This window comes from Protopterus annectens, chromosome 1.part2 (genome assembly GCF_019279795.1).
Source record: "Protopterus annectens isolate FY-2018-M chromosome 1.part2, PAN1.0, whole genome shotgun sequence".
In the NCBI taxonomy this organism is placed as follows: Eukaryota; Metazoa; Chordata; order Ceratodontiformes; family Protopteridae; genus Protopterus; species Protopterus annectens.
Genome location: NC_056727.1, coordinates 897,263,999 through 897,290,404, shown reverse-complemented (window position 1 = coordinate 897,290,404; position 26,406 = coordinate 897,263,999). Strand labels below are relative to the sequence as shown.

Here is a 26,406-nt window from a genome sequence, read left to right as displayed (position 1 = left end):
GATGCAGTTACATTAAGAACCTAGAATTCTTGCTTTCTCAATCACAAGCCAGTACATCTGGCACTGAGAAGATTGTCTGTGCAAACACTACAAACACCACAAATCTAACATCACTCACACCTGTACAACACACTCCTACATATGCGGCAGTTCTCACAAGAACATACGTAAACAAAAAAGACCTCAGAAGCAAAAACCCACATGCACATCACAACTCACAGCACAAAGCACCACACATAGTACACATGCATGTGTCTCACAGCCTCTAGGGCCCAGCCACAATCCAAACATATTAGTCATAGGAGACTATTGTGAGACACACAGATATGCTCCTCACCAGGCTAGACAAGGAGAAAGTCACTGTAAGTTGCTTGTCAGGTGCTAGAATCCACCATATCACACATGCACTCAAGTCTCTTAACAACAGGTGCTGTTATGACTCTGTCATAGTCCATGTTGGTGTGAATGACTTGGGACATACCTCTCTGGACTATATGAAGAGAGACATGATTGAGCTCACGGAATATGTATCCCAGGCAGTTATGGCCCATATCCTTAAGCAGCATCCTACCATCACCCAGAATGATGTCTCAATACAAACAGAAAATGATTGACTTTAACAATTGGCTTAGTTTCTGGTGTCATTCCAAGGGAATCCAGTATCTGACAGTCTGGGAGGACATCATTGACAAACCATGATGCCTTGCCAGAGATGTCTTTCATCTGTCTCACCTGGGCTTCAGGCTTCTGGCAAAGGCTCTTGCCTTCCCCATAGTGTCTTTTTAGGCAAAGTCATGAGCACAAAATTGCCAGCTTGAAAAATTCTTCTAAACCAAATTTAAAGGTCATGCTGCTAAACGCTAAGAGTCTTAGCATGAAACTGCACTCATAGCAAGCATTCCTCACCCTGGAGGATGCTGACATTTGTGCAGTCACTGAAACCTGGTTCAAAGCTGTGGAGAGCACACCAGCCTTACCAGGCTACTCATCCTACTAAACTTTCAGGGCCCCAAATGGAGGACTACAAAAACCAAAGGACGTGGAGTTTCAATATTTATCAAAGACATACACACCTCCAGGCTGGTCAAACAGTATGACGTACAGGGGACACTCCAAGTGCAGTTAACTGTTGACAAAACAGCTATTCAAATTATAGCTAGCTACAGACCCCCAACCATGACTCAAGATGCCCACTCCACCTATCTGGACTTACTTGAATCCAAAGATTCCACCCTGTACCCTTATCCTGGGTGACTTTAACAATCCAACCAGAAAGTGGAAGTCCTATTCTAGCCCAGACGTGAATGCCCAAAGATTCCTCAACTTTGTCAATGCCAATGCATTGGATCAGCTAGTTGACACCCCCACGAGAGCTGAAAATATCCTTGACCTGGTACTAACCAAGATGAGTATCCACTGTTGCACCCCTACAGTGTCATCCTCCTTGGTAAGATCCGGCAATAAAGTGATCACTTTCAAAGTCACCATCTCTCCTGCCCCCCCCCCCCCCCCCATCAAGGTCAAACAAAAAACATTTTCCAAAGCTGACTATAATCTCCTGAGAGCAGGTATAAGTAGCTTCACAGCCACCTCCCTTCAGTTGGAACTAGCACTAATGTCTAAGCCTACACCAAAAAACTATATGAGCACACACATAGCTGCATGGACTCAGGAATACCTGACAGGACCAAATCATCTTCCTTAAGAAAGAATAAACCTGTCTAGTGGACAGCAGCAATAAACAGACTATAATAAAAGGAAAAACTTGCTGTCCAGGACCAAGAAGGAGCAAGTGCCAATCTGGAAGTGATCTCTCCTTTGTCTGAACAAGCAAATAAGGTGTGAAATCTTCTAAGGCTAACTTTGAGTCCAAAGTGGCCACATCCACTAAAGACAGCCACAAGGCTGCTTCACATACATCTGCAATCTCAAAGGTAACACTCAAGTCTGCTCCGAACTGGTGGTCAAGAGCACCACATACACAAATGCTATAGATAAAGCCAACCTGCTGGCAGGCAGATTCAGTGAAAACTTCACCCCCTGTTCCCCCCATCAGTAAACCAGAACATCCAAAGCACCTGCCTCCCCCCCCCATCACCAAGGAGCAGCTCTTTAATGCCCTCTCAAAGGCAAAAGAAATACAGCCTCCATGGGACCTGACAACATCCCTGGCTGTGTCCTACATAAACTGAGGCATGGGGTCTCAGCACCATTAGGCACCCTATTCAACCAAAGCCTGAGCACTGGCTTTGTCCCAGCTAAATGGAGGACAGCCACTGTAATTCTTCTACACAAAGGTGGAGTGTCCACCGACCCAGGCAATTATAGGCCCATAAGCCTAACTAGCCCGATATGCAGGGCCATTGAATGCATTATCATGAACCTTATAAACATGGACCTTATAAACAGGGACACTGACAACCTCCAAACACTTGACCCCACAAAGTTTGGTTTTGTCAAAGGGAGATCATGCCTGTTAAACTTGGTCAACTTCTTCAACACAGTCACCAAATCCATGCACAAGGGGAAGACAGTGCACACCACCTACCTTGACCTAGCCAAAGCCTTTGACACTATTCCCCACTCAAGTATAAAAGATAAACTCTCCCAGCTAGGCATTAACCCATATGTTACCAGATGGGTAACTGACTGGCTCTCTGATAAAACCCACTCAGTCAAAATAGGGAAGGCCACCTATAGCAGTAGACTGGCGCACCCCAAGGATAGGTCTTGGGGCCTCTACTATTTGGGATATACTTTACTGAATTGCAAGCCAAAACCAATGGTCTGTGGCTATGTTTGCAGATGACTGCAAGCTGGGCACTGTCTTCAGTTACCCTAGTGATGTGAACATCCTCCAAGAGGGTCTTACTTAGACTAATGACTGGTGCCAGAAGCATGGCCTCAAACTGAATGCCAAGAATTGCATCATTATCCCCTTTTGGGAAAATGGCATCCTCACTAATTATCACAGTAATAACAAAGTACTAAACATGCAGTCACCCAAGAGGGACTTGGGCACCCAGGTTGATAGCAACCTGACTTTTGACCATCATATTGCCTCTGCTGTAAGGAAGGCTTTCTATATGGCCCACCTCATAAGTAAAGGTAGTTCATCCAGGAACAAGGAAGTCATAACATCCCTGTACTCCTTCCTTATCAGACCCATTACAGAGTCAGTGCCCCATTTGGCATGTACCTTGCCAAGCACATGCAGCAGCTGGAGAGACCACAAAGGTTCCTGATCAGGAAAATCCAGGGTGTCAAACACCTAGCCTATACAAATAGGCTAAAAGCCCTATCCCTGTACTCAGTTTCATACAGACTGCTCAGAATGACCTGTGTCTGACATACAAGGCCATCTTAGACCCAACCTTGATAGAGTTGCTGCGTATCCATAAATCAAACTCCACCCACACAACCCACACACAAGGCCTCAACCTGGTCTGTGACAAAGACTCCCTCATCTGTGGAATAGACTCATTAGCCCTCTTTAAGAGGAACCTCGATGACTGGATGGGAAACAGAAAATACACCCCTGAGAACCCACCTGTGTCCCTACTGGACAGAGGAAACAGTTGTTGACTTTGTGAAAACATGGACAAAATTTTTGGCTAAGCTTATAAGGGCCTCCAGGCCAATAGCCTAGTATCATCCTATGAACCTATGAACCTGTAAGTTGAGAATAGACAACCTTTGGGAATGCCAGTCATGATTATAATGTAATATAATATAATATAATATAATATAATATAATATAATATAATATAATATAATATAATATAATATAATATAATATAATATAATATAATATGATATAATAATAATATAATATAATATAATATAATATAATATAATATAATATAATATAATATAATATAAGAAATTTCAATGGGAGGCCACTAATGTAATGATTAGCAGCAAGGTTAGAATACAAATTCTAACAGCCTTCCTAAATAACATAGGAATGGAGTAAAGGTACAGCTAAGGTAAGAAGGTATGTTAATTGCCATTATAGTTAATGTACAGGAAAAAGATGAACTCTAGTGGACTGATAGAATGTATCATCCATGAGAAGGAAAAGAGGATGAGAGACTGAATGGGAAATGGAGTCATGGGATAGAAAGAAGAGGGTTATATTCATAGGGAAATCTAAATCTGACAGAAGCAGAAGGGAAGCTTCTGATCTCTAGGATAGAGGTGGAATGGGGGTTGATTGAGATCTTGGACCATGAGTGGTTCAGTCAACTAGAAGAAGATTGTGTCATAAAGTATAGATCTCTGGACAAGTTTCTAGCCAATGCAGAGGGTGTCATGGATGCAAGCTAGGCTGAGACACCATTTTGCTAGTAGTGATCATGTCATCATGTCACCGCAGGGCTTAGAGTTGGGGAAGGTTAAAAGTAAAAAGGAAAATATGATGGAGGTGGAGTTAAATATTGGATTATGTACTGTTGGTCAAGAATAAGTTAGCAGAAGTTAGAAGACTCAGTGGTAACTGAGAGAGAAAAGCAATAACAGTGTGTGTGTGTGTGTGTGTGTGTGTGTGTGTGTGTGTGTGTGTGTGTGTGTGTGTGTGTGTGTGTGTGTGGAGCACCTAGGGTAATAAATGAAAATGAGGCAAAGAGGTAGAAAGGCAGAAAGAGAAGATGACCATTATGGCTACATTGGAATTTGTCCAGCTGTTAGAGCAAAATATATGTTGACCAAGATTTGGAAAAAAGGATGTGCAGATGGGGAGGGCAGAGTATGAGGAAGCTGACATAAAGGATAGCAAATATTTAAGTTGAAACTGAGTTAGCAAAATGATCATGAATTGAAGCAATGGCTTTGTAAGTACAAAGCAGAAAGAAGGAATGGAAGAACACAGCTGGCTAGGCTGTGTGAAGATGATTAGGAGTACCCAGAATAATGGGAAGAAAGCAGAGATACACTGAACAAATACATTTTTTCAGTCTTCAAAAAGGAAAGCAAGGAGAGGGTGCTGTGCTGGGTGGAAGGCAGGGCCGTATGGGTTGAACACAAGACTGACATCAGGATAGAGTGGTAGGAGGTTCATAGCGAACTGATGGCCTTTCGGGAGGAACACGCATAAAAGGTAGATGGGCTTACTCCATACCTCTCAACTTTCCAAATTTTTGCAGAATTTCTAGATTTTTGCCTCATGTTTTTGGTCTGTTTCCCATAAAATGTGTGGTTCTCTGGCAAATCACTTAGGATTGAAGTAACTAAGATAATGACATACATTTGAGTTTCAGACATCATATCTTTCAGAAAATACATGGTACAACAAATCCTGTTACTCTAGCAACTTTCTAAATTTGTGAGAGCAATATTTAAAATCTATCCCTACTTTTGGGCCTTTGTCCCACCATTATTTTTGGCTTTGTTCATAGTTCTTGCACAAAGAGGTTGAGAGATACGCCTTCCTCTCAGATGCCTCAGAAGTCTGTACAGTGTGTTGGATGACCTTCTGATAGAGATCTTTAACAGGCATCTGGAGAAGGGGGAGTGAACATAATCCTCTGAACTACAAGCTTGTTATTTTAATAGTGTTAGGGAAAAGTCATTGTGTGAATCTTTAGGGGAAGCCTGGGACCATTTCAAGACAAGGAAGGCAATCTGTAAATAAAGAACCAGCACAGGATCACAGCCAGATGAACCTGTCAGTCAAACCTGATTCGGCGTTATTAGGTCATGGATGAATATGACATGGGAATATCAATAGACAGTATCTACTTGAGCTACAGCAAAGACTGACTAAGTTTGACATGGGAAGACTGATAAGGAAACTAGAGGGTTTGGGGTTAGAACCCAGGATAAGGAATTGGACAACTGGTTGATTGTTAGGATATATAGAGCTTTGGTGAGAGGGTCAATAAAATTAATAAGGGCACTGACTAGTTGAGTTTCCCAGGCATCTGTCCATGGTCAGTACTTTTCAGTATGCTTGTCTGAGACATTTCTGAGATAGTAGAAAACAGGATTTACCACTTTGATGATGAGATAATGATAGGTGCAGTAGTAGAAGCTGGGTATGAGAGTTTAGCAAAGGATGTTTGAGGTTCAGGGCAGAAATGCAAAGTCCTGGACTTACAAAAATATATGCCTGAATTTTCAATTGTGAGGAAACATACTAATGACAATAGAGTAGGAAAATATCTAGGAGTGCTGATCACACCTGGACTAGATCACCGGGAGCAGAATGAGGGGGCAATGGCAACAGAAAAGAGAATATTTGAGTATATCCTCAGAGGGCTAATTTCCTAAAATAAAAAGATAACACTTCCATGTTTGAACTGTGGTCTTGGTCAGACCATACATTTTGTTCTGAGTGTAGTTCTGGAGGCCATATAAAGAAAATGACATCAGGCTGCTAGAAGAAATTAGATAAAAGCTGCTAGAAAGATCTGTGAAGTACAAATGAAGGAACATGCCCCGAAATTACAGTTTCTAGAACATTTCTGATATGAAACCACAGAGGATACTGGTGACATGATACTGGAGAACAAAATCATGCCAGTGAGATGTGAAAGTGTCATTTTAAACAGGAATCAAAGATTTGAAAGGACATGACACAGTCAGATCATAAACACTAAGTATTCTCTGCATCACTGATAGCATTTTTTCACAGAGAGGGTTATGGACCCATAAAATAGATGACAAGAATATGTTACAGATTGAGAATCCAGTGAGGTATTCAAGAGGGCATGTGACAAGCAGAGAAGAGGTAAGTATATTATTAAAATGTGTTCTGCATGAATATAAATGTTTTCAAGGCTTCTACTGCAGTAGTATGAAGGAGGTACATTTGCATTTAGTTCGGCTTACAAATGGAAGATGTCAATGCATCATGTTTACTTATGAATACTTAACTGTTATATATTTTTATATATGAGCTTTCTTATATTAAATGATTTAATTATATGAAGTTATGTTTTGTACATTTGTTTATTGTACTGTTAATTCAAACTAGTGTGTGTGTGTGTGTGTGTGCGCGCACGCGCGCCTGCGCACACATGTGTTTGTAAGAAAAAGAATGACATTACTTTTCAGTGATTTTTGTTTTCTTCTATTTCTTTCTAGGAATAACTTTTGGTGGTGCCTGCACTCTAACGTTCATTAAAAATGTTCTACAGAAGGCTGTTGAAAAGTTTCCAGAATACCAAACAGAGACGTTTAAGGCTGTCCTCGAGCAGTTAAAATGGTTTGCTGGAGAACAGATCAGAAATGTTGCTGTAAGTAATTATAATGATGAAAAGTCTTGCAATCTACATCCCAGAGTAAATTAAGCATCATTATATCATTGTGAGCCTAAGTATCAGTGTTTGAAAAGTGTCTGAAGAGATATACGTACATTCATAATTTTAAGTTCAAAGAAAAACAGGAAAGAGAATCCAATATTTTAGTTCATGTTTACAGTGTTCTGGACACATTGTGTATGAAATAATAACTAAAATGGCTTCAGTGTTTCCTGCACTGACCGAGAAGCACAGGCTAGTAACATTTCATTAAAAGTCAAAGCATACACTATTCATGTGTGTTTGAATGGGATTGTAAAGTAGTTGCAGTGATGTATAACAATTTACTGATTGTTGTCTTCAGAATGAACTATCATGCAGATTCGGAGACATGTTTTTCACAATTACCTTCTAACACTATGTTCTGCTTATTTTAATTCATTAATAATATTCTTCAGTCATAGAATATATAGAACTACAGTACTACTTTCAAACACTCTTAATTCACTCTCCTTGCCACTCAAATGCCATTACTGACTTAAAAGTAGGCATTGAGTTGTGTGGACATCCTAAAACATCGACACCTAAGCATTGAAAACTAACAACAGTGAATGGCCACATCATTGAATTCTTTCCTCGGGAAAGAATTCAAGTGGCCGTCCGTAAACAAAATAAACAAACACATCTAAACATAGTGGGGGCTGTGCCCCCCACCCCCCCCAACTAAATATACCAATGCCGTGATCACTGTAAATTGGAGAAAGGGCAAATCCCCGATAACGGCCACGAGGAAACAATTTGATGATGTGGCTGTTCGCTATTGTAAGCATTCAACGCTTAGGTGTCGATGATTAAGCATTCGACAATCTAAGCTGTCGACAGTTCAATAGGATCCCTTATTTTATAGGGAATTAGCAGTGAGTGTTTATTATTAACCTTCTTTTTAAATTGTGATGTCCCTTTGTAGCCCTGTTTGTCTCAAGACCATAAGTCAAGAGGCAAACATATGTATAAATCAGAAATGAGAGGCAAATTAAGTGGAGAGTTACAACAGAATGCAAGCTGCTTTTCTTTGCTGACATCTAATTTGTCAGCTTTGTACCCATAATTATTTAAATTGTTCCATGTTTCCCTCAAAATGAAAAAAAAAACATGGATTAAAAGTGAAGTTCAAGCCCTTGTTCATCTGAACTGCAGAAGACACTAGCACCCTAATAGATGAACAAAGCACTTCATTTCTTTAGTTAATATAATTAAATTCAATTTTCACTGCACTCTCTTTAAAAGGGAACTTAACCATTGACATTGTTCAAAAGAACGTTTCACACTCTAAGGTGGTCACAAATGCAGCCTTCACAACCATTACATATTACTGCTAACAGCACTATAAGGCATCAGATGAAAGTGCTGCCATCTTTCCATTGCCTAGCAATAGCAGAAATATGTGTGCATGTGTGTGCACTTACACACGCGCATGTATGCATTTGTATCTTTATTTGCATTTTTTCATCTTTCATCCATTTTACATTTATTCAGTATTTGTAATTTCTGTTTCTTAAAATGTCTGACATTATATGCCATGACTGTTCACAAGATGGGAATATAATCTTATTCGTACTAGGACAATGACTTAACACATACCAAAGTAATGAAACATAAAATTGTGTAAGTTTATGGTAAATAAATAAAAAATTAGTATACTTTTATAAGGTTCTGATTCTGCAACACTCCCTTCTTTACTGTCATTTTGTTTATAACCCATTTTGGAAGGGTTAACAATCTTTTCAGAAGGTTAACAACATTTTATACTGCTGTTGATTTCATTTCTTATCTTAATGAGATATTAAATTAGATTATACAGCCATACTATTGCCTGTGCAGAAAAATGGTGATGCGCTCCTGGTTACTTGTAACCCATAGGAGAAGCTGTTATAAAGAGATTTAAATAAAACTTGCATTCCTTGCATCCCCCCACTCTGTAAATTGCATCATAGCAGATAGCATGGCTTGACACAAAACTATGCTCATAATATAACTTTTGTTAGTGTCACTGAGAGCAGAGGTGAAATGTAAATGAACGGTGCACTTGAGCTTTGTTTTAAATCTCCCCAAAGCCATCATGGGTATCTCACTAAGGTATTTCTTGGTTCCCTGGCTACTTCCATCTAAGAATGCAAAGGAATAATATGGAACTATATTTTATTGTTGTTCTAGCATGTCTTAAATGTACCTCGTTATGAAGAATATTCCTCTTTCTGAGTATTAAAAGGTTCATGTTCCATGCTGAGCCACATTGAAAGGGCTTGTCACTAAAGTCATTTTAAGAATTTTTTTAACTAACATCAGTGGTAAATACTGAATCACAAAGTAACACATTTTAACTGTATGCGAGCCTGCCAGTTGCAGCTGTTAGCAAGTGTTCCACAGCTGACCCATTTGTTCCACATAATGGGAGGAAGTATTCCACATTTTGGAGATGGACATTTGAGGGCTATGAGTTTTAAGTCCTTCACAAATTAAGTATTAAAATACTAGTGCCATTGTTATTTACCAGGTTTATGAACAGTACGAACCGAATGTTCAACAGTAAAGCTGGGGTGACAGATGTCCGATAATGATGATGTCATGTTTATTGGTGCTGGTACAGGTCACAGCAGTACCATAACTATACTTAGGTTCATAGGTGTTTGCTAGGCTATTGACCTGTAAGGATCTTAAGATCCCATGATTACTATTATTAGCCCTTATATTTTGAAATATGAATCTCCAAAGATGGGTCAGACAAGTATATGTTTAAATGTTTTCCTATGCAGAAGGTACATTGGTGCTAAATCAGGGTATATTTATGGCTACTCATTCATTCATTCATCCAAGTTACATTTGAATAGAGTAAGAGAAGTGTCTTCTTTATGTGGAGGGGACGTCTGTTCCATAGAAGTGGTATTATTCTCTGTCATACATACCTATCCCTCCAGCTTGTTCTGTTAATCTTGCAAGAGATTAGGGTCCCTTGAGTGAGTGTTTCTGATATCATCGGGTCTGATAGAACAGGGTGCGTTGAGGTACTATGTACAAGGCACCTCTCATAGGTTCATAGACAAATACTAGGCCAGTTGCCATTGTGGGCCATTTTAAGCCTAGCCGGTTTCCCTTTTTTTGTGCTCAAATTAACCTATCCCATTTGGTTAGAGATTGATCTTACCCATTCCATGGCCGACAGTTATATATTACCTCTAATGAGAATAACAACAATCATGCCATAAATAATTTGAGGCAGCCCATGCATGGAATAAAGCATTTAGGAGTTGTCTCTGCCCATTAATAGTAGAGAGGGCAGGGTAAATCTTCTGTTTCCCATCCATAGATCCAAATTGTGCTTGAATATGGACAGGGATGAACTTTGTTTTAGGAGTGTCTGTTCCAGAGCTGCGGTATCCTCTATGAAATATACTTGTCCCTCCAAACTGTTCTGTTGATGCGCAGAAGAGCTTTAGATCCCTACACTGAGTATTTCTGATGTCATTTGACTTGCTGATGCATAGTAAATCCATCAATATTGGGTCAAGGGATGCCTTGTATGCTAGGCACAGATCACCTCTTAGCAGCTATTTGGATGCTGAGTATAGTGACAGGGGTTTGAGACAGTCCATGTAGGACATATTGTTTAAGCCTTGTCTCCTTTAGTAAAATATATTTGCAGGTGTTTCAGTTGTTGCTTGCATCTGGACAGATACATGCCAGTGGGGGAATTATATTCAATGATTGGCCTAATGAAGACTGATTAAAGGGGGGTAATGCCATCCCTAGATATAGACACAATCCCTTTGTTTATAAGCTGTGCAATATCGAATGACTTTCTTAAAGCAATGGACACATGTTAGTCAAAAGTCAGATCACTGTTTATATGTTACCAAATCCCTAATAACTGGTCAACTTTTAGGGGCATATTGTCAATATGGTAGTATACTGTGGTAGATGACTTCCCAAAAGATACAATGCATTTTTTGGCATTTAGTTTCAGTCCATGAGTTTGCTTGCAATTATTTATGTGGGGAAAACATTCCTGCAGAACAGTTAAGTAATTTGGGTATTCAATGACTGCTCATAGCTTGCAGTCATCTGCAAACTTAGTCAGCCAAAGCCCTTTGAAATCAGCTTTTGCTTTAAAAAGGTAAATGCCAAACAGAAGAGGTCCAGCACAGAACCCTGGGAGACTCAAATGGTGAGTAGTCTCTTTGTGGAAGTAGCTTCCCCAGTTTTGATTTCCTGCATCCTATCTGTGAACCAGTTGGAAATCCAGTAGGTGACTCAGGGGTTTATTACCAGTTTATTTGTCTTTTTTACTATATTTGAGTGAGGAATGTGTCAAAAGTTTTAGCCAGGTCAATGTATGCAGTGTGTATCATTTTGCCTTCATCCATTGGTTTGGTGGCCTTTTCAAAAACTCCACAAGGTTTAGTAAGCATGGCCTGCCGTTGATGGATCCAAACTAAGACATGTCTAGTGTTTGGAGGTTCCCTATGTTTTGATTGATTAGTTCCATGATAAGTCTTTTCATGGCTTTGCATATGAGGCTAGCCAGTCTTATGAATGTGTAATTGTCTTGGTTTGTGGAAGTTTCTCTGTTATGCAGGGGAATGGCTGTGGCTGTCCTCCATTCACTTGGTACAAAACCCATATGGAGGCTAAGATTGAACAGTCCATCTCAATAGCCTGTATGATGTTGAGAAGAGAGACAAGACTTTGAGATGGTCTGTTTAGTTTTTAAGATTTAAGCCCTTGATTTTTTTTAATTGAGGAAGCACTCATTCCAGCTGTGACAAGTGTTGGTACAGGTACATAATAATAGGGACATTATGTTGAATGATTGACCTAATGAGTACTGAGTAGAGCTGAACAAGAATGTCCCTAGATCTGGGCACCGTGCACTTCAATATAAGCTGTGCGATATGAAAGAACTTCTTCCAACAGTGGATATGTGGTGATCAAAGGACAGTTCATTGTCCAAATCGGTTCCGATATCTCTGAGTATTGGATCAGTTCTCCAGCAGGGAGTTTGAGGTAGTAGCTTCAAAATTTGTAATACCTACTGAAATATACAATTATAGACTTCTTAACATTTAGTTTTGGTCCAGTGTTTTGGTACTAGCTATTTGTTTGGAACAGATTATCATGTAGGATAATAGTGTCCTCTCGGGAGTCTATGATGTCACCAAGTTTGCAGTCATCTGCAAACTTGGTCAGACACAATCCCTTAACAATATTTTTGATGTCTTAGAAGTAATTACCAAAGAGAAGTTGCCCGAGAACTGAACCCTAGGGCATCCCTCTAGTGACAGGTCTTTAGGAGGTGATAAATCCTCCCATCATCACTTCCTGTGTTCTGTTTGTGAGCTAATTTGTATCCATCAAGTTACAATGTGGCTGATATTTAATTGGGAGAGTTTATCTATCATGCCTGAGTGTGGGATAGTGTTGATTGCTTTTTACAAAGTCCAGATAGGCAATACACACTGATTTGCCATCATCCATTGCCTCAGTAACTTTTTCAAGAAGTCATCCAGGTTAAGTAGGTATAACCTACCCTTGACAAATCTAAACTGGTTTGGGTCTAGAGTCTGTAGGTCACCTATATCCCTATTTATTAGTTATATAATTAATCCTTTTCATAGCCTTCCAGATGAGATTGGTCAGGCTTATGTTTCTGTAATTATCTGTGTCTGTTGTAACCCCAATTTTGTACAAGGAAATGGCTGCTTCTGTTCTCCATTCATCAGGCACAATGACTGCTTTAAGGATAATGTTGAATAGCCTCTGTAAGAGGACTTAAAATTCATGTTTCAGGCTAGTGTGTAGGCAGCCAGATATGTTATCTGGTCCCATAGATGCAGTGTTCTTGGGCTTAAATTGTGTCTTAAAATGTTTTTTTGGGGGGGAATCTGAGGAAGGGAGAGATGTGGAGATTTGATCTGAGAATATTTCGGTGGGGGGTGAATTTGGAGCTGAATTTGTTTGCTAGTAGATGGACTATGCTCTCTGGGTCTGAGAAAGTGATTATCATTTACTACTAGCTCTGTGCATTTCTTGGTCTAAGTATGTGGTATAATTTATTACTTCCTCTACTAAGTGCTGGAACCTGTTTCTGAGATTTCCAACATAGCCGAAGAAGGCTTCGTGGTTATCTTTTGCCTGGATGGTTATTTTTATCTCATATCTGACTTTGGTTGATTTGATCAGGATTCAGAGTTCTTGTTTAGTTTAATACGAGTGTTTTTGGCATCTTGAGAGTTAGATTAATTTTTGTGTACAATGAGTTTTTTTAATTGTAAAGCCTGTTGATATTAGAGTTCCATCATTGGGATTTATTTTTGAATTTTGAATTGTATTTGTTTCTGCAGGGGACAGATGCATCTATGTAACTATTTACATGTAGGTAGAACTTGGCATTTAAGCATTCCACATACTCGGTGGAATTGTCAGTGTGGAAAGGGATTTTGAATTTGATTAGGTCATCATTCAGTTTTAGTGGATTATAGCCTTTCCATAATTTCTGAATACTGAGGTATTGGAGGATGCTTCTAGCTTCCATCTTATGGTGAATGTGATTGACCTGTGGTCTGATTTGACCAGGGAGGATGTTATAACAGGTGGGAAGCAGAGCTGTCTCATACTGGTAAGGACCAAGTCCAGGCGTTTATCTTAAACTTATTTAGGATATGGAATAACTGTTCAGGGAGTTTGTATTGTCAAAGTCAGAAACCTTTGGGCATACATGTATGAATCTGTAAAAGTCTCACAATTGATGGTGGAATACGTGAAATTGCAGAGGACAATGGTGATTGACTTAATACTTAGGGACCCCATGCTAGTTACTTAAGAAGTATGGGCCATGGGGGACATAGAGCAGGTCCTGAGTTAACTATAATGTGATAAAAGGATTTTTTATAGTCACTTGGACATGGAGGAGTTTCAAGTAGTTATCTTGTCTGAATCTGGAGGTGAGACATTTTTATGAATATAGAGACATATCCACCTTTATTGTTTACTTATAATGTCGTGGGCCTGTACTAGTGACAAACATTGAAGCCCTCTGCTGATGGAGTGCTATTACTGGTCTTAACCAGGTTTCTGTGACTATGCATATATCTTACAATTTCCAGGGTAAATAGTGCTTGTAGGTAGTGAAGTTTTTTGCTAAAACTCCTATATATTAGGAAGGAATGCCTTAATGTGTCCTGATTCTGTTTAATCATGTTGGAAATTTTAGAAGACTGACTTTGCCTAAAAAGGCACAATGGGGGTGAGCAATGTTTCATTCAATATACAGAAGCATTATGAGGGAGAGGAGCAGGCCATCCCTGGCAAAGCAGTCGGGACTGTCTTCATCCCTTCCCAGGCTGATATATATTATACCCTCTTGAACTGGCACCAGAATATAAACTGATGTTTCAAATCCATTATCTTCTGATCATATTGTTGCTTCATTGTTTTCTGGTGTAGAATAATGTTCAAGGCTAGGTTCATACCTGCCTCAGATACATATTCCAAAAAATAATTCATGTCTTTCTTCATATACTTGAAATTTTGTACCTTGCAAGAATAACAGCTGCAGTGGACGAATTCTTAAACCTCAAAAACTGAGATCATATATTTTTGTAGTGCAAATGACCCCGTTTCCTGTGCCACCCTTCTTCCACACATGCCACTGCTTTGTAATGGCACCAAAACCAAGACTGTTGAGAGTATAAATTACTTTGGAGCTAAGGCTGATTCATAATCATGAATTATCTCTTGATGTTAAGTAAAAATGTTCTATTCCCTAAAACCACTCACAAGTTTATCTGTTCTTTAATTTCTCCAAATGTTTTGGGTTTCTATTACCATGATGGGAATGGACTCCATTCCTAAGTTAAGGTAAGATTAGATTTCATGAAATTAGTACTGCTTCAGTGTTTGATGTTAGCCAGAAGTGCTCTTGACAGCACCCACAATGTGCCCAGAATTGCCTCCTTCTGAAATTCATACAGGCTTATATGTACTAATAGCACATTTAAGTACTACTATAAATTCATTTTTATTAGTCTTGTTGCTCCATCTCCCTTTGTAAGTGTCTGAGTATCCTTCTTCCACATTGCTTTCATTTCTGCTTACACATCCTGGTATTTTATAACTTTGTGTCTCTCCAATAACACAACATTATAACTGGTTTAGCAATTTCAATGTAATTAGATTAGCTGCACAGAAACATATCCTATTTGTTCCTGTTATATGACACAAATTTATTTTAGCTGCCCCAATTATGGTGTTCACCTGTTTTTCCAGTTTTCTAAGAATTGGTGTCTTATTTACTTTTTGTAATCTCTTTCTTTCATTTATCTTAATATATCTTTTCATTTCTATTAAATCATGCAGGTCTTCCCCTAGATCATTTTCTTCTGGGCTGACAGCATATTCTTTGAACTCTGTTTCCTGTTCTTTCCCTTGTTATGCAGTTCTAGCTAGACTTTCATTTGAGTCTGATCCTAAACAGCTCCAGCAAGGGCCGGAATATGCACATAGCTGGTGTACTGAAAAGAATCTCAAGTTAAATGCCAAAAAGTGCAGCATAGTTGCATTTAGCAAAAAAGCTGTTACCCACTGGTTGAATGGTTTTATTTTGAGGCAGATCGGAACTACAGCTCAGACACAGTGCAGATGCCAAAATTACTCTTTAGGTCCATATTACACATCATTTGTATATCATTCTTCAGTTTGGTCTCTTTGGTCTACAGCAGAACTACAAGATTTACTGCATATGCTGACTGCAAGCTATATCACTGAAACAAATTGTGTGATATGACTTGAGGCTTACAATAAAAGTGGAAAGATGCAAATGCAACTACTTACTGTATGTAGATTTTCCTGCCAAGAAATAACAGCTATGTGCTGCCTTCATAAAGATAGTTGCCATAAACTGTAATGGATATGGGGAATTCTCTTTTTAATAACACATATTGGTGATAAAGAATTCATTGGTGGCCTCTCTATCTAGGCAATTATCAGCCTCACCAACCTTATATGCAAAGATGTGGGACATATCACAGCAGAGCTCTTTTATGAAGACACAGGCATCTTAACTGATCTAGATCGCATTCAGTTTGGTTTTGTAAACAGCAGGTCCTATTTTCTGATACTTGTAAGCTTCTTTGAAATTGTTACAGAGGCTCTGGACAAGGATCAGTCAGTGCACTGTAGCTTTCTTGATGTGAGCAAGGGTTTTGACACTATCCCCCATGATGGTGTCATTAAAAAATTAGACGAACTTAATGTAAAACCCCTGTGTTATCCAATGGACTGCAGTATGGCTATCCAACAGATCCAATGCTGTGAAAGTTGCTGGTACCATCTCTTAATGTAAAATTGTAACTAGTGGTTACCACGTAGGTAAGTGGTATGACCTTTCCTGTTTTGACATTTATTTTACAGATGCCAGTCCAATTTCCCAGAGGTGAGGTTGACCAAGTTTGCTGGTGACCACAAGCTGGGCACTGATATCTACTCATCCACTGATACTAAACTATCCACTCATCCACTGATACTAAACTATCCACTCATCCACTGACACTAAATAATCCACTCATCCATTGATACCAAACAGCTCCAGCAAGGGCCTGAATATCCACATACTATGTGTAGTGAAAATGATCTCAAGTTAAATGCAAAAGAGTACACACAGCATTCATTACCAAAAAAACAAACAAAAAAAAAAAAACACATTTCCAGCACATATGTTTTTCAGGCAGAGACAGTCATGAGACTTCAAAACTTATGTGGACAATTTCTCTCCCATTTCATTACCATGCTTTCATTATAGTCAGGAAATCCTTTGATCTGATCTAGTTAGTTTCCCAAAGAATGTCTTCAAGACCCAAAGAAGTCATCCTGCCACTCACTGTTTTTTGTCAGACCCATCACTGAATATAAGGTTTCCTTTGGTATGCCTAAATTAAAGCATATTGCTCAATTAGAAAAGCCCCAAAGGAATCTTCCCAAGAAAATCAAAGAACTTACATTTTTAAACTATCCCAACAGATCAACTCAACTCTCATTATATTCAGTAGCCTACAGAGTGTTCTGGGGTGGCTTGTGTCTTGTTTTTCAATCAGTGAAAGACCCAATTCTACTTGATCAATTTGGTGAAGAAAATTTGGGACAAACAGGAAGAAAGCAAGTTGAAATGAGGGCGTAAACAAAGAGATGAATGGATTGTGTAAGAGAAGACCGTTGGCAGTCAGGGAATGACAGTCAAAGAAGGTAGGAGATTGACACTAAACTGAGATAGGTGGAGACAGCTGGCACAACACCCTGACCCCATGTAGAAAAATAGGAAAAAGGGGGTTTGATGATGGTGATGATGGTGATAATAATGATGGCCTGTTTTACCACAGCCACATCATTTTTGTTTTTCTTTTTAGATGAACACTAATTTATATATTATGATTTTGCCTTACACATGTATCTTTACTGCCCAGCTTACTATGTTCTCTACAAGCATATTATATTTTGATTGTTAAATTTCTGTGGAAATGTTCTCTTTGTGTTTCATGTAAAAATGGGAGATGCTTAGTTGGTCTTTCCATATCATCAACTACAGTATGTGTCAGTCTCTGTCATTTATAGCTGACAAACAGATATCTGAAGTCTGAGTAACATATAACACTCTGATTCTGATACCAAACCTGAAGGTTATAGCATCCTAAAAACAGAAAATATAAAGAAGTAGGAAGAATGTCTCTGTTCTCGTGTTACATGCTACTTGTCAAGTATGTAAGGATTATACTAGGCCCACAGGGGATATATTGTAATATAAATCAAAATTAACCATTTGTAGCTGCTTTCTTTTGCTTGTCTTTATATTCCTGCAGATTGATATGTGTCTGTAGCAGCAGAAGATCATCACTGGTTAAAAATAATAGCTCTGTAAACTGGATGCCATGAATGATGACTATACATTGTCACTTAAAAACAGCCATCATTCATTGCAGCTTTTTGGTCTTTCCCAGTTGATCCTTCTACAGTTAAGCAAGATAAGTCATGCCCACTTTTTCCAACTATTTTTGCTACATTAATTAGGCCCTAATCCACTTCACTGGTTACCTCTTGATGAAGATGTGAATTTTTAAATGTTGCTTTTCAGAATACACTGAATAACTTGGCCATTCAATGCACGTCACAACTCTGGGTGGCAAATTTCCCTTGCATCTCACTGCAGGTCCAAGCCATGACATATCTTAGAAATAGCCGTTCGTCATGATATCATTGTTTCAGACTAACACATATCTTATACACCACTAAGAGGCATGAAATCTAGCACAATTTACTGTACTCTGCTGTGAAAGTAGTTAGCACTTAAAGCAGCAAAAACAACATACCTTTGACTCCCAAAACTTGTGTTGTAATATTGAGCACTTATAATTCATAACAGTACTTCCATCACTCCCCCTTCCCACAAAGCATTTTTCAATTAATTGCTGCTTGTTTTGGAATGTACTGTTAGGCATACCTCAGGCTGGACTACAGTATTTAAACATTATAGTTTTTCAGCATCAGTAACATGCTCGTACCTTTTGTGCAGTTTCCCATCATTTGCAAGATGGAATCCATATCAGAATATACAGGCCCACACGCCCCTGAATTTCTGAAAGTTTCAGTCATAACTTACTTAGTATTAGCGTCTTCTGTCTCTATCTGTTAGTGTGGTTGTATAAACAGACACTGCACTGATACTGCTCTGCGTGGTCCTATTGAATTTCTTTGCTCCCAGCAGAATTTTTCCAAGGTTGCCGTGACATTTTTCCTTGATCTCTCTAAGATGTCGGACAATAACAATCATCACTAACTTGACGGCATTGTTATTGCTATTATTATACACATCCAAAGGAGACAGCGATTCTCTGCTTATGGATGCCTGTACTCACGCTACTTGTTGAATTTGTAATCTGACTACAGCTTGAACTTGCATTATCATTCCATCTGGCTTTGGACTTGGTCTCCATCTCAGCCATAGTCTGGTAAGGATAATACAGGATCTGTCTGCGTTCTGATTATATGTCTTTTCATGCTGCTACTGCTGCTTTTTTTGCTGATCTAGTAACTGTGTTTTCTTTCTTGCTGTAATACTGCTGCATTTCAGCAGCAACTGGCATGCTTGCATATACTGAGCCAGCCCTTAGCAAAGATTTGGAGTGATTTGGGGCGAGCTTTATTTTTGTAGTTGACTGGTGTCTTCAGAGTTGGTCATCATTCTGGTAACTTGTTTTAAGTATTGCATTGAATATTCATGAGATGGCTGGAGTTGATGGGGCAATGGACTTCTTTACTTCTCCAAATTTCACTGAGTAGCCAATGCAGTTGGGTAGCATGAGTTACAGCTAAACTTTAACCTCATAGCTATTTCTAACTCCAGAAACAGATTCAAGTACATGTGTTCCTACATCATTAAACTTTGGAATAAGTTCTCACACTATAGCAAAAACCTCAGGTAAAGTATAACTGGTGAAATCAAACAACAAAAGATAAATGTATTCAGGTTCCAGTTATTGAAAATGTTTATCTTACAGCTGAAAAGCAGAATATATAAGTAGAAGAAAGTTCTTATGGATTAAAGGGGGAGCTGATCCCAATTATTTATCCTGATTGGTTAAGGAGAAGAGAAAGGAGTACCAAATGAATAGCATTTTGGCCAGGGATGAAAGGATGCTCACCAGAGGGGATGCTATTCGAAATGAGTTTCCGAGTACTTAATTTTAATCAGTATCAGAGTAGAAAATTGGATAAGGTTGTGGGATGGCTTCAGCAATGGAGGGCTACATGTGTACTTGAAGAGGAAATGAGAAATAAACTAGAGAAACCAATAACAAAACTAGAATATTCAATGACTATTAAAAACTTAAAAGGGGGAAGGGCTCTGGGAGCTAGTAGGACCACTCTGAGATATATAAGTGGGGTGGTGAATTAATAGTAAACTTTCTTATCAGCCTCTTCAACTTAGTTCTCAGAAAAGCTCTGTCTCCCCTTCTGTGAGATATGGCAGGATAGTTATGATTGTCAGGCATAAACAATACCTCAACAGATTGCAGACCAATATCATTACTGAATGGGGATGTCAAGATTTTTACAAAGGTGCTCGTATCCAGGCTGGATGAAGTACTTCCTCATATAATAGAGCTGGGACAAAGTGTTTTTTTGAAGGATAATAAATAGACGAATAACTGATGCACTTTAACGTTATGGAACAGTATTTAAATGGACTGTGTAAGGTGGGCATAGAATTTTTTTTGTTATTAGGAAAGCATTGGATAAGGTAATCTGGGATTTTCCCTTTACTGTGTTAGACAGACATATGTTTGGGCTAACATTTAGAAAAGGAATTAAGGTCCTTAATAATCATTGACTTTTGACATTAATTAATGGGATGGTGTACTTGGAAGGAGTACCAGACAAAGTTGCCCCTTGCCCCCTGGGCTTTTTGTATTTATAATTGAAGAGTTAGCACTTGAAGTCTTAGGGACCTGGGCTATGGGGAAGCCAGTTTTTTGATGTATGCAGGTGATGGTATGATCTTGGCAGAAAAAAAATTAATGAAGTGTTACCGGTGGTGTTTCAGTATTTTCAGAAATTTACTTATTTGTCAGGCTTAGAACTCACTAGGGATAAAATCAAACTATTCAGGCTAGAAGGTGGAGATGGTAGGGGGTCATGTGAAGAAATGCAGGAGGACAGACTCCCTTTATATTTTGGCCTATTAGTTGGTCATACTTTGGAAGACACAATATGTCAGAATATAGAAGCTCTTAAAAATATGCTTGAATGGATTTTAAGACTGGGAAAATGGGATTGAACTCCCTGGAGCAAAATAATTACATTTGTTTGTACTATGGCAATGCCTATAGTACATTATCTAATTAAGAATATTCCAATGGAAGCAACTAACATAAGATTTTGAGATCTACAAAGCATGATAGAATGTTATATATTAGCCAGACGTAAACAGGATCCCAAGGAAAAAAAATCAGAGCTCTTAAAACCAGAGGAGAATGGGAGGCTCTCCATATTCCAAGTTACATCTGAGCATTTAATTTAGCCCAATTAATTAGCAGGACTTAAGAAAACAAAGAAGGTTGGTGGTGAATGGGGATAAATGTAGATGCAGAGATGAAGTGTTTCCTGGATTGATTGTACATTGGGAAGAAAGAAATAGAGGGTACTGAAGGCTTAAATGGTGTCTAGGATCAAATTAGTAGATAGGAATACCTGGGAGTCTTGTGGAATGTTTAGTTGGGACCAGTTACTGATCAAAGGAATAGGAGAAGGCTGATGTACTGCAATATAAAAATGTTTTCAGGAGGCGAAGGACCAATACAATATACCCACAGCCCAGAAGTTTACGTTTTTACAATTGTTTTCATATCACAAAGACAAGATTTAGATGATTGAGGGAAGAGGTGGGAGGAGTGCACCTTAGAAGAAACAGACCAGTATCAAGAAGAACCATCCTGGAGCCATTTATTAGGGTTAGTGCCATAGAAAAGCAGAGAGGTTAATGTATAAATTTCAGGTAAGGGGGGGGATGAGGAGGGATTAAATCTCTCCTTGATGCAATGGGAGGACATCTGGTGCAATTGCAGGCTGATTCAGAAATGGATTCATTTGTGGGACAAGCAGATAAGAGTATATCATCTCTGGAATATAACACCTCATAAACTTTACATATGCAGGATATGTGACCCCAATAAGTGTTGAACATATGGAGAGGTAGGGGCAGGAATGCTCCATACGTTTTGGAGCAGTGAAAAGATGCAAATCAGGTACAAACAAGTTGAGGCAATAGTGTCTGAATTTTTTGTTAAACAAACTTAGTGGTCCCAAAATTTTTTGGCTTAGAAGTACAATATACCCCCTGGTCATGGGTTATAGATGATATACAAGTTTTATTAACAACGGCTTTACTGGTCAAGAGAATGGAAAACTTCTACTCATACTCTGGTATCTAAATTACAATTAGAGATCTATGCTTTGCCTTGGGAAGTACTTAGGTATTATAAACTGAATCCCGAACAACATATTACAAAAGGATGGAAAAAAATCTTTAATTGTTTTTTGATTAATTCATTGAAAATGGACTACTGTTTTATTATTATTTATTTATTATTTGTTTATTTGACATTTGCTTACTGGGAAAGTCTGACTGGGACAGAAAGTGCCCATTTTCAGAGAAGGCCTGGGGAGAAAAGCTCCACAATCACAATATTTTGGAAATCAAGTACAGATATGTTCAATCAGAAAGTATGATGTTACATTAATAAACAGCAAGTACAAATATTTTAAATCACAAAGTATCATGTTACTCTACAAAACATAAGAGTGAAAAAATGTTGTAGTGAGAAAAAGAACATATATTACATAGCAGAGTGCAATGAAAACAATAACATGAGTTGAAGAGGATATGTGAGGAAAAACTCAATAGTCATATTATTTGTTACAAAAGTTAGCATGTGGTAAATGAGACCTGAGACAATTCCAATAAGATAATTAAAGAGATAACAGAGATTACATGATTAGAGACAGTGAGTTGAAATTATGTCTTAGTATGAGAGAGGTGTTCATATTATGGTTATAGAATTAAGAAGGATGGAGAGAAGGAGATTATAAGAAGAGTGCAGAGTAGGGTGTCTTCATGTAGCTTAGGTGCATAGGGAAGGAAAGAGGTGGAGGTAAGATCTTCAGAGATGACTTAAATAAGGTAAGGTAGTGGGATAAACAAAAAGAGTGAAGTAGGGGGCTGGAGAGGATTGTGAGTGTGATCTAGGTTGAAGAGTGTGAGTGAAGTAGAGTGAGTAAGTTCAGCCAGGATTGGCTCAGGAGCAGGTCCAAGGTTTTCTAAGGTATTCTTTTTAGGGAGCATTTAAAGGATGGTAGGTTAGAAATAGTTCTAATGGTTAGAAGTAAGGTATTCCTTTTTTTCTTACTGAGTACAAATATAGGCTTTGTTCAAGGTATTTATTCAATTTATTTATGCTGATAAGTTGTTTGCCCTCTGATCTAGCAGTTCTTTTTGGAAAATACATATTGATTAAATGGATAAGAGCTGGGCAGGCTAATGGTCTATGTATGATTTTATGTACTATTATAAGCTGAAGATAGGAGAGGTGGTGGAGAGTTCCAGACAGCTAAGGGTATGCAGAGCTTTGCAGTAGTGGGTAAAGGAGGATGACTTAGTAGCAAACTTAGCAATTTTTTGTAGCAGCTTTCAAGTTTGTTTTTTTATAGATGATTGTGAATTGGTTAGAACTGGTGCTCCTTAAAGTAGGAAGGGTTAAAGGTAGGTTTTGGCTAGAGTAATTTTTGTGTGTGCATGCAGAAGATGATTGTTTCTGTATACCATGCCTAGTTGTTGATAGGTTTTCTTTATATTGCTTTGGATGTGGAGATCAAATTTAAGATTATCATCTATTGTAACTCCTAATAGTTTTGTATGGTGGACTAACTCAATTTCAGTGCCATTTTCTGAAAAGATGTTGAAAGATGCTTTGTTAGGAGTGTGAGTTTTTGGGGTAAAGAGGAGGAGTTTTTTGTGGGGGTTGAGTAGGAACTGTGCTCTTGTAAGCCAGGTTTTGATGGAGATGCTTGCATGATTTCTTGGAGGTGAGTTAATATGTTTGAAGAGCAGATGATGGTAGATACATCTCAATAATGAATCAAGGTGCCTTCACAAGATGATGAATGTAGCTTATTGATAAAAATATTGAATAGCAGAGAGCCAAGAATGGATCCTTGTGGGACTCCTGTGGAAGTGGGAAGGTATGTAGAGATGGATCCTTGACATTTTACAGCTTGTTGCCTACTGGCAATGTAATTAGAGAACCATTGACTAGATGGAAATGATAGACCCAGGGTGGAAAATTGATTGAGACATTTACTGTGTGAGTTCATGTCACAGGCTTTTGATAGATCTAAAAATACTGCAGATACAAGTTTATTAGAGCTGTAAACTTTATTAACAGTCTCTGTAACTGATAATAATGCAGTAGAAGTGCTGTGGTCTGGCCGGGATCCATGTTGTGCATTGGTGATTAGATTATTTTGTAAAAGATAGTGGAGAAATTGTTGATGAATACATCTTTCAAGAATTTTAGAGAGGGGAGACAGGATGGCAATTGGAAGGAAATTTGTAATGTCAGTGGAATTACCTCCTTTATGTAAGGGGGTAATATGTGCCATTTTCCACAAGTTAGGGACACAGGATTCTGTTATTGATCTATTAATAAAAATGCTGATTGGATATGTTATTGCATCTGCAGCTAGATTTAAGTATTCTGGTGGAAGGTTGTTGGCTCAAACCTGTCACCACTGGGCTTTTGGATATTGGCAAAGGCTCTTGCCACTCCCATAGTGCCTTTTTTAGGCAAGGCTCAAAAGTCAAACCCACCCTCATAGACAGCACAAGGAACAAGAAACTAAGGGTAATGCTACTTAATGCCAGAAGTCTTAACCTCAAGATGCATGCACTCGAAGCTCTACTCAGTATGGAGAACATCGATATCTGTGCAGTGACAGAAACCTGGTTCAAGGCTCCAAAGAGCACCCCAGCACTACCAGGCTATACCTCATATCATGCTTTTAACCCTGACCGAACCACAAAAGGAGGGGGAGTTTCCATATTTATCAAGGATATCCACACCACCAGGTTAGTGGCATTGCACGAAGTATCGGAAACCATCCATGTGCAACTAACAGTGGGCAAGACTGCTTTTCAGTTTATAGCATCCTACAGACCACTCTCTCAAAGTCAGGAATCCCACTCAGCTTTCCTGAAAACATTGGAGAACATGAAGATCTCTCCAAACACCATTATATTGGGTGACTTCAACTACCCAAACATTGACTGGGAGCATTACTCAAGTCCCAGCACCTTAGCCCAAAGGTTCCTGGATATTATCAACTCAAATGCTATGGATCAACTAGTCGCCACTCCCACAAGAGGGGACAACATACTAGACCTGATCATTACCAACATGGGAACTCTATGATCCACACCAGAAGTATATCCCTCATTGGTAAGATCAGACCATAAATTAATTTCACTGGATGTCCACATCCCGACCCCACCCCCAGCCCAGAAAACCACAGTGAAAAACTTCTCAAAAGCGAACTTCTCACTTCTCAAAACTGAAGTGGAATTCTTCAAGGCCCCAGGGCCAGTGGAAACTACGGCCCAAACTGCAGAATCCTATATAAACGCATTCTACGGACATCTCCAGGAATGCATGGATCATGCTATCCCAAACAAAACCAAGACCCAATCATCCAAAGGCAGGCGCCCAGTCTGGTGGACCCCTGCCATAAATAAACTGTACAACAGAAGGAGGAAGCTACTACATGATAGAGCAAAATCCCTAATAGGGAAGGCATCTCTGATCAGTACTAGCAAAAAATTACGATCCCTCATAAAATCCTCCAAGGCCAGCTTCGAGAAAAAAATTGCACAGGACACCAAAGACAATCATAAGGCTTTTTCAGTTATGTTAGGAACCTGGGATGCAACTCCCAGACTTGTTCTGAGTTGATTCTAAACGACACAAAATACACTGAACTCACAGACATCGCCAATATCCTGGCAGACAGGTTCAGTGCAAACTTCTCCCTCCCCAAAAGAGCAAGTATCTATTCCGGCAGAGGGCTGCCTCCCAAACATCTCTGATGCTCAGGTGAAGGCTGCCCTCTCCAAAGCAAAAACACTGCTTCCATGGGACCAGATGGCATCCCAGGTTGCGTCCTACATGAACTCCAAGAGGAACTAATCCCTCAAATAAAACAGCTATTCAATCTCAGCCTCACTACAGGATATGTGCCCACAGAATGGCGTACAGCAACAGTGGTCCCACTCCACAAAGGTGGAGCCTCCACGGACCCTGGAAACTATCGTCCCATAAGCCTGACTAGCTTAGTCTGCAAGGCTATGGAGAGGATCATCATGGAGCTCATAAACAAAGACAATGGGGACCTACAGACACTAGATCCTACCCAGTTTGGCTTTGTCAAAGGCAGATCCTGCCTTTTGAACCTGGTTGACTTCTTCGAAACAGTCACCAAAGCCATAGATGAAGGGAAGGTAGTCCACACAGCC

At 39.1% G+C, this 26,406-nt stretch overlaps 1 protein-coding gene across 1 annotated transcript in view; it reads left to right on the top strand.

The window, feature by feature from the left end:
* LOC122791686 (xanthine dehydrogenase/oxidase-like) overlaps positions 1–26,406 on the top strand; it is a 1,688,659-nt gene that overhangs the window by 611,694 nt on the left and 1,050,559 nt on the right. The window contains exon 12 of the mRNA XM_044059558.1: positions 7,087–7,238. Coding sequence (XP_043915493.1) covers positions 7,087–7,238 — 152 coding nt within the window. The remainder of the gene's footprint in view (positions 1–7,086; positions 7,239–26,406) is intronic.